Source organism: Raphanus sativus, chromosome 5 (assembly GCF_000801105.2).
Source record: "Raphanus sativus cultivar WK10039 chromosome 5, ASM80110v3, whole genome shotgun sequence".
Taxonomy (NCBI): Eukaryota; Viridiplantae; Streptophyta; class Magnoliopsida; order Brassicales; family Brassicaceae; genus Raphanus; species Raphanus sativus.
This window is the reverse complement of record NC_079515.1, coordinates 30,234,808-30,252,956: the sequence shown is the minus strand read 5'-3', so window position 1 is coordinate 30,252,956 and position 18,149 is coordinate 30,234,808. Positions and strand designations below refer to the sequence as shown.

At 33.3% G+C, this 18,149-nt stretch overlaps 2 protein-coding genes across 2 annotated transcripts; one reads left to right on the top strand and one right to left on the bottom strand.

Moving 5' to 3' along the window:
• Positions 1-836: 836 nt before the first annotated feature.
• On the bottom strand, positions 837-4,576 carry LOC108863600 (C2 domain-containing protein At1g53590). The gene is made up of 12 exons (XM_018638076.2): positions 4,324-4,576; positions 4,157-4,231; positions 3,764-3,907; positions 3,519-3,614; positions 3,295-3,426; positions 3,047-3,199; positions 2,916-2,957; positions 2,787-2,835; positions 2,601-2,693; positions 2,327-2,510; positions 2,119-2,242; positions 837-2,038 (listed from the first exon to the last, which is right to left on the bottom strand). Exons 1-12 carry the CDS (start codon positions 4,438-4,440, stop codon positions 971-973), a joined length of 2,277 nt encoding a protein of 758 aa, XP_018493578.1. The 5' UTR covers positions 4,441-4,576; the 3' UTR covers positions 837-970.
• A 9,991-nt stretch (positions 4,577-14,567) lies between these two features.
• Positions 14,568-17,687, top strand: LOC108862442 (mitogen-activated protein kinase 18). The gene is made up of 9 exons (XM_018636575.2): positions 14,568-14,658; positions 14,760-14,818; positions 14,942-15,478; positions 15,559-15,618; positions 15,990-16,139; positions 16,229-16,596; positions 16,679-16,780; positions 16,879-17,003; positions 17,092-17,687. Exons 2-9 carry the CDS (start codon positions 14,795-14,797, stop codon positions 17,478-17,480), a joined length of 1,755 nt encoding a protein of 584 aa, XP_018492077.1. The 5' UTR covers positions 14,568-14,658; positions 14,760-14,794; the 3' UTR covers positions 17,481-17,687.
• The last annotated feature ends 462 nt before the right edge of the window (positions 17,688-18,149 follow it).

Here is an 18,149-nt window from a genome sequence, read left to right as displayed (position 1 = left end):
TAGGTTTGGTACTTTTTTTTAGTCTGGATCGGTTCAGTTTTTTGGATTCAGATTTTTTTGTCCAACTATAATATTGACATAAAACAATATATTTTATAAATATACACCCGCACGGAGTGCATGTCAAAATCTAGTGTTTCATTAAAGAGGTAAATACACTCTTATATCCTTTGGATTACTTAATCTAGACCGGTTAGAATTAAAAATGGGAGTTTTTGGGATAAGTTTAAAATTCTTGAAAATAAAAACAAATATTAAAAATTCCAAAAATCATTTTCTAATTTTAAAAAGAAAATTTCAAAAATATTTATAAAAATGTCCGAATTTCAAAACATATAATTCAAAAAGTAAAAAAAATTATTTACTTTTTATCTTTTTATTTTTCATTTTATTATTTTTAATTCTATAATATAAGGGTCTTTTGCCTCGTTAATAAATCTATTTTGATCATTTTTCTCTTTAGAACTATTTTTTGTGATAAAAACTTAAATGTGTCTATTTGAGAAAATTGCCCAAAAAGTAATTGTCATGTCTCATTTTGAGCTCGTTTCGCGAAGCCTGCAATTTTGCGGATTTGTCAAATGGAGACCTAATTCCACCCCGCAGCAAGTTTTTACGGGTCAGACCCGCGGTCCAGATCTTTGATTGCCATCTCTAAATAAACATATGTCATAATTTTTATGTGGAAATATGTTATTTCATTGTTAAAAGTGTTAGCTGTTTTTGATCAAAGTATTAGCTGTTAGAATTCTAAGGTTTAAAGTGCAAACTTATGCGATCTCCTCGAAATGCGATTTTACCTTTTGTTCCGAAACAAAAAAAAGACTGCAAACATATAATTAAACTTCTTTTATCTCTCTTAGAAGGGAATCAATGTGCAGAGTCAAGATCCTCCCATTGGTTTTAAGTTCCGTAACCAATAAACAGAGATATGTTCAGATACATCAACAAGAACATGCACAAGGTGTTTTTACAGTTTTACTTCTGTTAGTTCTTTTTCTTCCCCTTCAATGTTCTTAGCCGTCTTTACTTGCTCATCTTCAGCTTTAGCGTTCATGGCAACGTCCACACCTGTGGTCTCCGAGTCTGCTTCCTCTACATTCTCCTCTTTAGCTTCAACGTCTGCAGTATCACCACTTGGATCTTCCTTAGCTTCTTCTGCTAATGTCTTACTCGTGTCTACATGATCATCATCTCCTGTTCTAGCAATATTCCCATCGCGTGTAAGACCTCTCGGTGTTCCAGCTACCGTTCCCACTTTCTGCACACAGGTGTACTCATCATCATCATCGTCTGAAGACGAATCAGAATCAGTTACAGAATCAGACTCAGGAATGATCTCTTGTTGCCCATCTCTTGCTTTCTTGATTCCTTTAAGCGAGAACACATGCTTTATCTGCTTTGCAGATTTCTCAGCTTGTTTCAGAAAGCTCTTTGCAACATCCTTCATATGACCCTTACCATGATTCTCCTCTCCATTCAGACTCTCACTTTCTACACTCTTCCCTGAAAGAGGACCTGAGAGATTGTCATCGACTATGTACTTAACTCCAACATCCTTTTGGTTCATTGCTTTCACATTGATCCGAGGAGACTGACAATGAGACTCCTCTTCAATGCTCCCTATTGAAAAATCATCTTTTTTGTTGTTCCTGTTAAACACTGACCCTATCTTCCTCAGCCCTCTACCAACAGACTTCATTGGGTTTCTTGAACCCTCTTGATTCTCATCGGTGCTGCTGCCAGTTTCGTTGTTTGGTGATCCGCTGTTGGGAACTCTTTGTACTTGGTTATCAACACGTCTGCTCTTGCCTTTCCTCGGTTCCCATATCTGTGAGACTTCAGGTCCTGGCCTTTGTACCCAGATTCCAGTCTCTTCTTGCCCTTTAATGTTGATCGGCTCAACGTTATCAGCAACGCTTGAAGCCTTTTCAGAGCTCACCGATGTGAAAGAACCTTTGTTTGTTGTATCAGAAGCAAAAGAAGTTTGCATTTCTTCCTTGCTTAGCTTCACTCCTTTGAAGGGATCCTCACTCCACTGTTTCAAGAATCATAATCACTTTATATAATTGTAAACTGTCATGTGTCCAGAGAGAAACAAAATAGAAAGAGTTTTACCTTTTCATTGTCCTCGATTACGGTTATAGCAAGATGAAGCCTTCCCATTTTGATGTTCTGAAGAGGCAACCACATATCGTTTCTCTGGCCGCCTCTAAACTCACCAATGTTCACAGAACATGCACTGCAACAAAACAAAAACAAGAAACTATTGATACTCGCACTAGTTTTTTTGGAGTGTAATGAAACCAGGGGTTCAGGAACAAACCCAAGAGTATCATCCACAAAACGATCTTTGTCTTTAACTTCAACGTTGAGTATACTTGGAGAGTCCCATGTAAATATTGGTATCTTAAACTCTTCTTGCCATGTTGGGGACAATGTTTTTCTCTTTATGTCTGTTTTGAATCGGTAAGCACCAAGTTTCCCTCTCACATAAGGATCAGCCAAACCTGAAAACCCCCAAAAAAAAAAAACATCCAAAGTTTTTTCAAAACCTGAAATAATAATAACGGTTGTGTGGTAATATATCAAAAACTGACCATTCAGATCGGATGGTTTAACATCTGATGCTTCAACGACTTCAACCAAGACGTGCGCAACTGGTTCTTTCTCATCAACAAAGAACCAATTCTCTGGAGGCCAACACAGACAAAATGTGCAAAATTAATGAAAGCTTTAAGACATACTGATGAATGCAGACAAGATGGGAGTTAATAAATAGATACCTGGCTTTGGGCTAACAAATTTCTCCATGTCAACAACAAGCATGTTTGGCTGCAACCAAGTTATAACAAAGGGTATATATTAAGAACCAGCAGAGAAGAAGAAACCAAACTACAAAACGAAGTTCTTACCTGAACAAGGGTCTGTTCAAATGCAATAGAAAGAAGCTTGTCCTGATTAAGCAATTAAGGAGATGGGAGTTTTAGATTCAAAACTCTTGGTAAAGACTAATTAGGCTGTGTAGTAGTATTATTTTACTTACTAGCCATCCTGCGATGCCTGGAAGTACAGCGACATCAAGGCCGTGAGTAAAGATTGGTTTAACAGTCATCTGGAAATAAGGAGGCTCTGCAAAGCACACACGTAAACGCCCCAAGAAAGGCCATCGACGAAGGAACTTCACTCCAACCAACACCTTTTTAAGAGCAGAAAGCACACAAAAACAAAAAACAAGTATGCTTTAGTTTACAAGAATGAGAAAAGGTCACATTCAGATTAAGCTGTTATTACCTTTCCTTCGACCTGCATTCCCGTCAAATGCAACTTTGTCCACATCCCAAAACCAAGCCTTTTCCTTAGTTTCACAGCAAGTATTGCACTCATATCATCTGCTGCTAGAAAATTCATTCCAAGTTCCAGTACCTGTATAAGCTCAACCATAAGTTCTGCTATAGATAATCAAAGGGAAGAGATCAAAGCATGATGTTCAATGATGGGTTGCCACCACACCATACCAAGTGATCATCACCCTTGGATTGGCGAAGGACTCTAATATCAGTCAAGAGAGGCGGTTTTTTCCCCATGTAAAGGTGCTGAATCACAGCTTTTTTCTGCACGTATACATAGTACAAGATGTCAATAACAGCAATTCTCATGTGATTTTCATACTAAACCATTCGTAGAGCTGTTGAAGAGTACTAAAAGAAAGTGAAAAAAGCACAAGAGATAAAAATATGTTTTATTAGAGACGGATATGTACCGCAGTCCAAGGTCTATACTTGTCCAAGAACCAAGGGATGATAGGACCAAGAATCTTTTCAGACGCAATCTGTTCCATGCATATAGGCCATATCTTCTCCACAGCATGGTTCAACCACCGCACAGATTCAGAATCCGTTAGAACCTGAGAAGACAGAAAACAAAGTTTTCACGCAGGGTAAGGAAAACTTGAGAAGCAGAGAAAAATAAAACAAAAAGAAGTCAATCACTGAACACAGGCAAAAGTGAAAGAACAAAAAAAAGTGTGAATAATTAGCATAAACAGACCAGAAAGGCCAGCACTTTCAGTAGAGTGACTTAAAACCATTTCAAGATCAACAAATATTCAATCTTTCCACCTAAGGAAACAGTATCAAACAGAGTTACAAATTACCCTTCTCTGATTAGCTTGCTTCCTCTCTTCAAACTGTAACTGTCTCTTCAATCTCATCACATACCGTTCATGAACCTGGACAGAAACCAAAAGCAAACATTTTTTTTAACCCAAAAAGGAAACACGAAAACAAACAAACAAACAAAAAGGAGTACACACATACATACCAAGTAGAGATAAATGAGAGACATGAAGTAGAAAAAGCCGTGAGATCGATCCAGCCAAGAGAGAAACCAGAGGAACAGCAACACAATCACTATATGATGGACTAGAAATGACTCCATCTTTTTTATCCCCTCAAGAGAAGATTCACAAAGATTCAATCTTTTTTCTGTCCGAATGATCTCAGGAATCGATTCGAATTTTGGAACTGTTGTGTCCTCAGAAAAGATCGAAAGAAGATACTAACTAAACTAGCGCGGAAGAAAACAAAAGAGAGCAGAGAGATTTGTAATGTAATACTAATAAACAGGACAGACGACGAGGTAAGAGTTACTGTTTGGTGGGGTTTCCTGCTTTACTCAACTCTAAAGGAACACCATTCGTTGACTCGTAAATGTTTTGAGATTTGTGTTTCCCCTCTAATCCAATCCGCTGCTGAATAAATAAATTATCTTCGAAATTTGATACTAAGTTTTTTTAAGTGGAAGTTGATGTAAAACAAAAAGATTTATCAGTGGAAGGTAAAAAGTATTTTCACAAAAATATTTTGTTTAACATATAACCTTATCATTGTTTTAAAATAAAATATCATTTTTATCTTAAACAAACATAGACAAATTAATTACTATAAAACTTTATATTACTTCTTCCGTTTCTGAATAAGTGTCATTTGATATTTTTACGCCGATAAAAAAAGTGATAGAAATATTTTCACACCGATAAAAAAGTGATAGAAATATATGTAAGTTTTTATACACATTTCTGATCATTACTATTTGATAAATAGATAAATAAAATTATTTATAAAATCAATCTAGTTTGCAATTATTTTTTAGATAAAATTATGTATAATTTGCATTGAAATTGTAAAGTGGTTTGAGACGAGTTTTGATTGCTAGGCGGTGGTGTGTGGGATTTGAAGCGAGATTGTTAGACATTTTCTCAGTTTGAGTTTGTCCCTTTGCTATGAGGTTCTTACTCTTTTTTTTCATTAGTGTTTTATCTCAATTGGATTTTCTCTAATGAAGATTTTAATGAAGAGAATCTTATGGCCTTCCAAGTTTGAGGGGAAAAATTTTGAATTTGATTTCTTGATAATAGAAAAAGTTAGCTTATTGAGAATAGTATTGGGTTTTTTGAGATTGTTTTTTATTAGATTCAAAATTGTTGTACTTGCTGTAAAAAAGTTTTTATTTGAATAAAATTTTACATTCATTCAAAAAAAATTGTAAAGTGACATTTTTTGTATAATAAAAGAAAATAAAATGCTAGAATGACATTTATTTGAAATTTTTTATATTTCTACTTATAAAGCTTTTATCCAATTTATAATCATTAGATGAATTTCAGTAAAACCTCTTTGCTAAACTACTAAATAGAATAAGTGAATAACATAAAAGTGGATCTGCTATCAAGAATGGCACGTGAGTGGAGAATAATATCTCTTCAGTTGACACTTTACACTAAGCAGTTTAGATGCAAAAGATAATGAACACTAAAAAACCTATATAAATTAACATCACAGAATTTGATAAATTTGTTGGATTCAAACTGGATTGCTTATGAATATATGACACAGTATAAAATAATATTTTAAAAAGAAAATCATGTAAATATAGAATCATATTTATCATATAAATTTATAATAATTATTATATAAATTTAAATATTTATAAAATTTAATTTTTATTTATTAAAATATTTATATTTCAAAAAAAAAAATTCTGTTTTAATCACGTTCTATTTTGCATATTATATATATATATATCTCAAATAGTCTAATAAAAAGACGAAAAAATAAATTTATAAAACATGCAAAAATTTTCTTCATTTACATATAATTAATAATAAAATTTATAATATTATTATTTATAAAGCTCTACTATATCTGCCTAATTCATAAAAATAAAATATACTCCTTTGTGAACCTCCCCCCCCCCCCCTCCCAAAAAAAAACTCCCTCCCAAAAAAAAAAATTATTTAATTATTAGTGAAATGAATTTGAAACCCGAGATTTGTAGATTCAATGGAAAAATTAATGGTATTTGTAAAAGGCGCACCTTTCAAAACTGCCATAAGAGCAAGTGACCATTAAACATGTTTTTTTGGGCATTATACAAGCAAAAGCTATATGGTTAAACTTACAAAATATTTTCTTAATTGACATGCGTCTGCATATATTACATTTACGAAGATAATTAAAACTTAGTAGAACTAGTCGAAAACAATTTGCCACCTATTTCCTTTGACGAATTTGTACTAATGAATCTACTTTTCTAAATGAAAAGAAAAACAACAATTGCTCTACTGATCAAACTATCTTAACACCAAAACCACCAAGATAAATAGTATATGATTTATATGAAGTTGTACAATTCCATATAAGTTATTTTTTATTTATATGTTGTAGTATTATGTGTTTAGTTTTTTTTGCTTAAAACATTATGTGTCTAGTTTTGGTAAAAAAAAACATTATGTGTTTAGTTATATCCATTAATTGCATAAATCAAATCAATTGCAATTTTTTTACAGTTGGACGATTGATCGTAACGTTTTTATCAATGAAAATTTGGTGACTTGAAATTCTGCAGCATACAATTTACTAATTTAGTTGCTATGATTAATGGCAAGGTAATATGACACAAACAAACAATACTTGATAGAAACATGCAAAACCAATATGGCTATAGTTACAGTCACATGTTTCAGTGACAGGCCGTACTATTATTAAATGTGAATACGAATTGTGATGGACCTACAAAGAAGTTCATGTCACGATGAATCATGAAAGAAGATCCTGACCGCTGACTTTTAAAAGGAAAAAGTGATGTCGACCAGTTACCAGATTAACATGTCGGCGAAACACCTTTCCTTTCGATACTTCCTTTGAGCCGGGCCCATGAATATAGGCCCAATCGAATAGGATCAGGTCTACTTACTTGAGTCTCTCTCGCTCCTCGAAAGATCCTCATCTTCAACTCAATGCATGGTAACTTTGTCAGTGTTTCCACGACCAGACCAAATTCATTACAGTACTGATCCATCGTGGATTCGTGGGTCCTACAATCTTTTGTTTCAAGACGTCATCGTCATCAGTTTCGTGGGGATAAGAAACAAAAACGGAAAAATCTTTATAACATCAATGATGATGGCACAATGTTCACTAATCCTCTGTTCTTAGTCTCTTCTTCTCCGTCACCTTCTAAATCGTTTTTAAAGAACCTAAAACCGCAATGTGAATGCATAGAATCCAGTCCTTGTACTAAAAAAAATCTATAAGAACCCTAGATTTGAACTTTGACACATGTTATAACATGCATAGAATCCATGTTGAAAACCGAATGTTGATGCATACATTTTGTATTTAGACATCGAATTAGCTTTTCTAATGGTGGAAGCAAGAATCAACTCTGAGTCTGTGCACTCACGGACAAGTTTTTCACACTATCTTGTCACTCGACATGCTAATTGATTTAATTTAAAACATTTCTGTTTCATCTTAAAACCAGATATTTACATTACCAAAGGACACATTGATCTATCCAGGTCACGACTACAAATGATTCTGAGATAAGCAGAGTTGGAGAAGAGATGCAATACAACTCCATGTTTGCTGCCACGCGAACAGCTAAAAAAAGACTAGAACAGAGTATGTACTAGGATCAGCCCACGAGAAAACCCAGGATACCTAACTACTGTACAGGTCAGCATAATCTTTCACATGGGTTTCACAGGCAGTCCTTGCTACAATAGCCATAGTATTTGGCTTCACGGGAAGAAGAGCCTTGTCGTGCAAGCAATCATCTAAAAGGAAATTATTCTACTGTTATAAGTTTTTTTTTGCAAAAATTTGGATCTACTGTTATAAGTTCATCAAGTATAATGATTCTTGAATGTCGAAACATTGCTACTATTATTTTTGCAGTTAATCCGACACTAAATAACTGTTTCAGCTAGTCATTCAGGCATAATTTACCGATTATAAATCTCCAAACCATGTTCATCCCAATTCAGATAATTTCAACACTTACATATAAATCTCAACAATATTCCCAATTCAGATCACTAGCCAAATTATCCCTCAAACAAGAGATTTGATGATATAGTTTAAAACGAAAGACAAGACAAGACGATCATATAAATACAAAAACTAAAACAGTTAGTATGGAAGACACAAGAGTCACTAAACAGAACAGACCCATAGAAACATCAAAACACATCGAAAGTTTCAAGCTTTGTATATTACGTATTTATATCTCTGTTCTATACACCATATTTCAAAAATAGACAAAACAAAATTTAGGGCAGGCTCTCTGATTTCAAACACGGCAAACACATGTAAGAAATATTTTAAGAGATTGCCCAAGAACATTGCAATTCAAATATTGGCCGGGTGAAATTGGGAACTAGCATAAGGTTAAACCACAAGAACCCCTTTGGATCGGCCGTAACAAAAAAAGACATAATCATAACAAAAACGAAAACGATAGAAGGGTTTATAAAAAAAACAAAAAAAAACGAATTTTCAATCTTTTCTTCATATTTGCAATAACGAAGATTACTTGCAAGAGGATGTAAAGAAAAGACGATAAGGTTTGGATTTGTGCCCGCAACGGAACAAGAACAGCATGTAGTCGCTGTTATGATCTCTCATACGCACTTCGTTTAAACCCATTGACAGCGGCGATGTGTATTTATAAGCGCGAGATGACGTATACCTTATGTACAAATTGTCTATTTTACCCAGTTGGTTGACCGACCTATCCGTAAGTTTGTATTCGCTTAAGCGACCCGAGTTTCTGAAATCTCTCAAAGGCACCTATATTTTCAATTTAGTCCTCTCCTATACTTGTTACAAGCTTTAATTATTACTAGATTTTGACCCGCGCTTTCAAAGCGCGGGTTTATTTTCCTTTATTTTTTTAATTACAGCGCCGATTTATTTTCCTTTATTTTTTTTAAAATTGACAAATATTTAGTAAATGTCATATTTTCATATATTTGTTTTTTTATAAAAGACTTAAGCCTTTTATTTTTCTTTATGTGTTTCATTTTAAATGAGTATAGGCCTGAGCACAATATCCGGATCCGAAGAACCAACTTGAAACCGACCCGAAAATCAGGGTTCCAAACCCGATCAGACCCGGGGTAAATATCCGAATGAGTTCTAAATTGCTATATTCGAAGAACCGGTCCCGAACCCGACCCGAACCGAGAACCGAATGAGTACCCGAAGATATCTGAAATGTGAATATATATCTAAAAATCTATGTTATAATTATATTTATAATTATTTTAATATTTTAAATTAATATTATAAGTTAAATATAGTAGTTATTTTCAATACTTTTGAGTATTTTTGGATAAAATATGATAGTTTGGATAAAAGTTTATCCAAAAAAACTGTATAGATTGGATATTTTTGGTTATTTTGGTTACTTTTGAGTAATTTGGATACAAAAATTTGAACCGAATTGGATACTTTGGTTACTTTGAGTACAAATAACCAAACCCGTTTTAGATACTTTGGTTATTTGGTTATTTTCAGGTTCTTATGCATGAGAACCGAACCGACCCGGAAAGACCCGACTCGAACCCGACCCAAAATTTTATAATATCTGAATGGAGTTTAATTTCAAAACCCGAAAAACCTGATACCCGAAAAAACCGATCCGTATCCGAATGGGTACCCGAACGTTCAGGTCTAATGAGTATTTATGTTTAGAAAATTAAAGTTTATTTTTAATGAACTAAGTTGGTATAACTTAATTTTATTATGTTGTTAATTTTTTAGATAAAAAATTATATACTCTTAATAAAGATTTATACTTTTCAATGAAAAAATTCAAAATTTTTTATGAATGCTTAAGTTATATTAAAAAGAAAAAAACATAATAATTAAGTGATTAATTTTTTTTTCACTACACAAAATATTAAGAATGGTTGAAAATAAATTATTTGAACTTGGAGAAAAAAATAAGAATTGGATATGATTTCTTGATCGGCCCAAATGGCCCAAAAAAGATCTGATATGGGGAGTGGGCTGGATAAAAAAAATGACCCAATATAGATATGTTATTAATATTACTTGATTGTCCTTAATGAAGTAAGCAATGTGACTTAAAGAAAGGGCATATTTAGTAAAAAATCCAAATGTGCTTGTACTTTAATAGTATAGATTTTTTGAAAATTACAAGCTTTAATATTGATACATAATAAATATATACCCTCGGTCATGTGGTCCAATTGGTCTGTTTCTATTCTTATTATCTCAATTTATGTTAACTGGTTGGTCGGTTTATCAGTTTAGGGACTAATTGATTTTTCCGATACCATACCACCGGCAACCACATATTTTATGATTGGTAATGATTGTTGGATTTGTAACAACCACAAAAAATTCTATAAATCGGTTCAAACCGCTTCAAACCGTTCCAAATCTCTTAGGATCAAAAGGTGGTTCCTGCTATCATTTATGGTTGCGGTTGAACAAATAAATATAAAAAATATTTTTTCAAAATTTAAATATAAATACTATATATTTAATTTGAATTCACAAACAATATCATAATTTATTTTATAAAAAAAATAAACTAAGAATCTTCACTATAATTTTTAAAAATTAATATATATATATACATACATATTATTAAAACCTTTGAAACAAATTTTACTGAATTATAACTTTCATATACATTTAATTAAATAAATTAACATAATATTATCAAATATATGATAATAATTATTATATTTTATCCCAATAATATGTTTATATTTATAATATTTTAATATGTTAATATTGGTAATTTATTATTAAACCACTACAATATCTCATAATTAATCAGTCACGAATATTCTGAAAATATTAACAATTTTTAAATATTATGCCAATCATACAAAATTGCTAAACAACACTTAAAACTGCACGCAACTGTAAATTGAAGGCCAATTTTGTTTGATAATATTAAAGGCTGAAAGTCCATGCTTCCTTAATTTCCTATCAGGGCCGGACCTGATCATGGTATAATGTATGTTATACCGAGCCTAGTCTCAAGTGATGGGCATCATTAATATAATCTTTGCTGATCCTGTATTACGATAAATTTATTTCAATTTTTTTATAACAATAATAAAACTACGATATCTGTTTCTCAAATAGCAGAAACTGACATGCACAAAAACTCACATGTAAGAAGTCAGTTTATTTGATACCTTAGACAATATAGTATGAAGTTATTATATGCGGCTTTTGAATCGAGTTTCTATTCTTTTCATAAAGGGAATAATTATTTGATATGTATGTGGAGCTATCTTTCTCATGCTTTAAGTAAGTACTGGACCAACAATATGTAGCTTTTAAATTGTGAGATATCAAACTAAGTCTCACATTGGAGAATTAGAAAATGAGTGTTTAATATATAAATAGAAGTCTAACTTTAATTAGTACGAGGCCTTTTGGGAATGAGTCCCAGAAACAAATCCATGCGGGCTTGCTATTAAGGCTCAAAGTGAACAATATCGTACTAATCCGATAAATAGAGTTGGACATGGGCTTTCACAATCCCAACAATTGGTATCAGAGCGGTTGACGAGATATATGCATGAAGACCTAAATACCATTCGAGTGATGAACGGGTATATCCTATGAGTTAGGAATGATGAGAGATGTGTGTGGCATAGATCAAGTCAAGACGATCCTGAAAATCAGTTGTGGGACAGGAGATGAAAGTGATCTTTAGTTTGAGGGGGAGAATGTGAGATATCAAACTAAGTCCCACATTGGAAAATTAGAAAAGGAGTGTCTAATATATAAAGAGAAGTCCAACTCTAATTAGTACGAAGCCTTTTGGAAATGAGTCCCAGAAACAAATCAATGCGGGCTTGCTATTAAAACCCAAAGTAGACAATATCGTACTAATCCGATAAATAGAGTTGGACATGTGCTTTCACAATCCCAACATAAATGTCTTGTGATCCTTTATTCATATCACAAACATACATCAAATATAATATTTAACATAGTCTCAACCTTTAAATGCTTTGCCCCCCTAACATAGTCTCAACCTTTTATTGATAAACTTTTAATTTCAGCCAGACACTAAAAGTTGGCCTTTTCAATAAATACAAAAGCCAATTTGTGTAAATTGATATCAATTTCTTTAGCTTCGCACGAATTAAAATTCTGTTGATTTTTAAATATTTTATTCTTGAGAATAGCACCAAGACTAAGGTTTTGAGTGGGGGAGTAGATAAAAAGACACTCTATATTTTTAGCAAAAAAAAAAAGACACTCTATACACAGAGAATGGATGCCACACTTTTATTTCCCAATCAGTAATATCTTTCGAGATAAAAATGGACTATTTAGAAAAAAAATACTCCCTCCGTTTCTTAAAGAGTGTCGTTGTGACATTTTTCATACAGATTAAAAAAGTTGTTGAAATATATGTAAGTTGTAATTAATTATACCTCTTTGACCAATACTATTTTAGATAAATAAAATTATTTATAAAATCAATGCAGTTTGCAATTAATTTTCAGCTGAAAGTTAGTATAATTTACACTGGAATTGTAAAGTGACACTCTTTGTGTAACAAGAAAATAAGCTCAGAGTGACACTTACTATGAAACAGAGGGAGTACTATTAAGCCACTATCACTCCTTTTATATGAGAAAAAAATAATAGAACCATTCTATATACATCAAATCTATGGCTTATAAATAATACATTTTATGGCTGTAATTTATTTAGATATTGTGATTCATCAAATTACTTTTTGTATGTCTCTATTATTTATACTTATGTATAGAGTATATATACTTTAAATTACTTATTTTATGTTTTGTACTCAAAAATAGTTATCTATTTTACCAAAATAGTTATTTTAAATCATCTAAAATTATATATATTTAATTTTAAAGCTCAAAAAGCTATATATATGTTTTAGTTGATTTTTAAATATTTTAATTTAAAATTCTATTTCTTTCATTTATAAATTATTATTTTAAAAATAACTACTTTTACTTGTGAAAAATAGAAATATATAATATAAATCAGTTATATCTATCTCATTTTTTTTATATTTTGTGGAATGAAGTATAATATAATTTATTTATACTATTAAAGCTTATATTAAAATTTATGCTGTAGTAAAATCATTTTTATTGCATTCATAAATTATTTTCTACAAAGTATTATTGTTTATGAAAAATCATATTTATTGGGGTAAAATTTTATATAAATTAGTTTAAACTTATACAGTATATTTAGACCGTTTTTTATCCACTTTCATAATTCAAACATTTATCTTATATTGCTAGATCTATTAGTTCCATTCTTATTATGTAAGATCTATTAAATCTACATTTTTTCGTTTGGTCCATTTGATCTGTTAAATCAGCAACGCTCGATACATTTTTCCATCTGAAGCCATTATGTACCAATGAGGATTTCAATCATATTTTTCTTTAGATTTTTGTTATTAATATGAAAAAATTGATGAAACACACAAACGGCAGATATATCAAGCCACCACTTGGTGAGAAGGTCGGTTTCTGGATATTGGTTTGAATTATATGGAATGTTTGCTATCAGACGTGTGTCTTTGTTCCTAAAATTAATATATGAGTGTATATCACTGTCTTTTGAATTGGTAAAATCTCTGATAATAGTTAATAATTAAAGTCAAAGCTGTTACCAAATTGATGTCTTCTAGAAATAATTGTTCACATATGAATTTAGTCAACTGGATAGTTGTTTCCTCAAAAAGAAAAGAAAAAGATGGAGGAATGATTTGTTTTTATTAATGAAACCGGCATAATCTCCTAGAATTAGTTATTAAATACCAAAATAAATATCTCCTAAAAGTAACTGTTTCCATATGAATTATATAAGTCAACTGAATGGTTGTTTCCTAGAAATTATCTTCACTGGAATGATTTGTTTTATAGTCAGTAATTTGCTTAATTATCAGAATAAGAAAATCTAGTAGTTAATTCATTTCTGTTCCAGGTGGAGGGTTAGATTGACCACTTGGCAAAAAAGAGTGGATATAATTAAAATTAAAATATTCAGATAGGGGTCAACATTAGAGATTCAATTTTTTTTTTTTTTGATCAAGGGTGCAATGGGTCTTTTTCAAAAAGCTCATGGAACCATTAAAACCTATACCCTCAGAGTTGGTAATAATAACGATACTGCCACTCATGAATAATAAACCGTACGCAATAAGTACCAACAACAGGATATAACTAATTCTATTTTATCTTTAGTTTTCAACTTTGTAGAAAGCCTTTTAGATTCTCTCTTCTTCTCCGATCGCTGCTTCTAGAGTTCTAGGGTTTGTCTGTTTTCTTCTCTCTCTTGTCTTATTCACTGTTAGAATTTGTCTGAGATAGTTTTGAGTTTCTGGGTTTGTTCGTATCGATTGGAATCAATCAGGGCAAAGATTAAAGTTGATAACTTTGAAGAAGAGGATGCTACCAAATCAATTCAAGAGGGTTAGTCTCTCTCTCTCAATTTGGTTAAACAGAGATTCAAAAGTCAAAACCTTTTTTGATAAATTAACAACCTTTACCTTGTTCTTATTGCATGACCAATTTTGTGTTTTTTTGATTGATTAGGACACGAAAGAGATGGACTTTTTCACAGAGTACGGTGACGCGAACCGATACAGAATCCTCGAAGTAATCGGCAAAGGAAGCTACGGAGTCGTGTGTGCGGCCATCGACACACACACCGGAGAGAAAGTCGCTATCAAGAAGATCAACGACATCTTCGAACACATCTCCGACGCGCTTCGCATCCTCCGTGAGGTCAAGCTTCTTAGGCTCCTGAGGCATCCTGATATAGTGGAGATCAAAAGCATCATGCTTCCCCCTTCCAAGAGAGAGTTCAAAGACATTTACGTTGTCTTTGAGCTCATGGAATCGGATCTTCATCAAGTTATCAAAGCGAACGATGATCTGACTCGTGATCACCACCAGTTTTTTCTTTATCAGATGCTCCGCGCCTTGAAGTTCATGCATACGGCTAATGTTTATCATCGTGATCTTAAGCCGAAGAATATACTGGCGAATGCGAACAGCAAGTTGAAAGTTTGTGACTTTGGATTGGCTAGAGTAGCGTTCAATGATACTCCTACAACAGTCTTGTGGACGGTTTGTTTGTAGCCCTCTTTTTTGTTTTGTTAACTTGTCTCCGTTTCTGTTGTTTTGATATATCTCTCTCTTCAATGCAGGACTATGTTGCCACAAGATGGTACAGAGCGCCTGAGCTCTGTGGATCATTCTTCACTAAGGTATGTGTTAAACTCTTTTATCTATGCACACTGGTTGGTTCTCTTTGTCCCTTTTATTCTTCTTCTGTACTTCCTCTCTATGGATATGATTGGTGTAGGAATACTACTGTTAATAGATATTAGTTGTATTAGGAGTTGTGTGTTTGTTGTCCCTATGGGATAAGAATATTGAAATAGTTCTTGTTCAGGGATGACTTTTGAACTCTCCTGGAGGTTGAAAACCTGTGAATCAGGTAACCTTGTTTGTATCAGGTTATTATGTCCATTTGAGTGGTTTCTTTTGCATCTGCAGAAGAACTTCATATTTTCTAAATCTTTTATTTTTGTTTTCATTAGAGTCTGATTTTTACAGTTACTATCTTTATTTGCAGTACACTCCAGCTATAGACATATGGAGCATTGGCTGTATCTTTGCAGAGGTGCTAACAGGGAAGCCATTGTTTCCGGGGAAAAGCATTATTCATCAGCTGGAGTTGATTACTGATCTTCTCGGCACACCAAAACCTGAGACTATTTCTGGAGTATGTTTTACAGATTCATGACCATATATATGTTTGTTTGAAATTGTAGTATAGCTGAAACATCTAATATTATATATGATTGGTTACAGGTTAGAAATGATAAAGCTAGAAAATACTTGAGTGAGATGAGGAAGAAAGATCCGGTCATCTTCTCTAAAAAATTCTCAAAAGCAGATCCTTTAGCAATCAGACTTCTGCAGAGGCTGCTGGCTTTCGATCCAAAGGATAGACCAACAGCTGCAGAGGCGCTGGCTGATCCTTACTTTAAGGGTCTTTCTAAGGTTGAGAGAGAGCCTTCGTGTCAGCCAATCTCGAAGATGGAGTTTGAATTTGAGAGAAGAAGGTTGACAAAGGATGACATTAGGGAACTTATTTACAGGGAAATACTTGAGTACCATCCTCAGTTGCTCAAGGACTATATGAGTGGTTCTGAGGGATCAAGTTTTGTATATCCTAGGTTTGTGTTTTTTTTTGGTTTTGACTGACCATTCACTTTCATTCTGTTTTGCTAATCTTCTTGACTTCTTTGTTTGTTGCAGCGCTATAGGACATCTTAGAAAGCAGTTCAATTACTTAGAGGAGAATAGCAGTAGAAACGGGCCGGTCATACCTCTTGAGAGGAAGCACGTTTCACTTCCCCGGTATGTTTTTTTTCTTGTTCTTCTGATTGATTCACAGCATCTTAAGCAGAGTTTACATGACACTTCTCTTACCTCTTTTTGTTATCATCTTTCCACAGGTCTTCAGTTCACTCAAGTGTAGTGCACTCCACAAGTCAACCCAACTTGTTCGAGCCGTCAAGAAGTGGTGTAGTTTCTGGAGGAACTAGAGCTTTAGGACCTCCACCAAGAGTACCACCATCAGGTAATAGCCTCAAATCACATTACACCCAATATTATCTCCCTGAAGTTCGAAACTTTAATAGAGCCCATGTAAATCTTCTATTTAACAGGTAGAGCAGGACGTGTTGTAGAATCATCATCTGTTAGTTATGAGAATGGTAGGAACCTCAAAGAAGCTTATTTCAGAAGCGCCGTATCATCTCCTCACTGCTACTTCAAACCAAACACCATGATTAACCCAAATAACCGCAAAGTAGAAGCTTCTTTTCAGCCAAACCCGCAAGAATTCGTCACTGTGACTACTAACCAAACAAACGTGGAGATTGTAAACAGCCCAAACCCTTATTACCACCAATCACAGCTCCCTAATATAGAACAGTCAAGCAACAACATTTCCATCGATGCTAAGCTGTTGCAAGCACAGACACAGTTCGGTCCAGCAGTTGCAGTAGCCTCACACCAGAACATAGGCACAGTTGGTTACGGCACAGCAACTTAGGCTCAACAAACATTTCAGACAGATATTTTGACAACCAAGGTCTTACCTTTTTTGTGTAAAGTCTTATTGTTATTTCAACCAGGCTCTAATTTGAACAACTTTGCAATGATATATAAAATAGACTTTCTGATGTTGTAACTCACAAGAACGAAACTAGTGGCTAATATCAGTCTGATCCCGGGTTGTCACCGGTTATGGTTTCGGTTATCTTGTTGGCTCCATAGTCTTTGAATTTGTTATAAGCGTAGTTCATTGAAGAGAAGAAGATGGTGGTGATTATATACTTCTTAAACTTCAAGATCGGTCCCATTGCGCTCCTTGTGGGGTTCTTCAACAATGGAAAAAATCACTTTGTTATTGAAAACTTTGAATCTTATTGGATAATATAGATTATCATTAAGCCTAATAACATGGAATAGTTAACAAAATTCATTGGCTCTTAGATCTTTACCCTCCGTGAATCAATCTTCATGCACATTATAATTAGTCATTTTCTTAATGGTTGCCAGAAAATAAATACCAAACCGGTTTACTAGGCTGAGACATAAACCCATATATTCCTGAACTAAGCACACGTCACTATCCACTAGGCTTCAATTTATTTGATAACGACATTTGATTACGTTCTGTGGCATTAAGCATCTGCATTGAATGATTCGTTATGTTTGA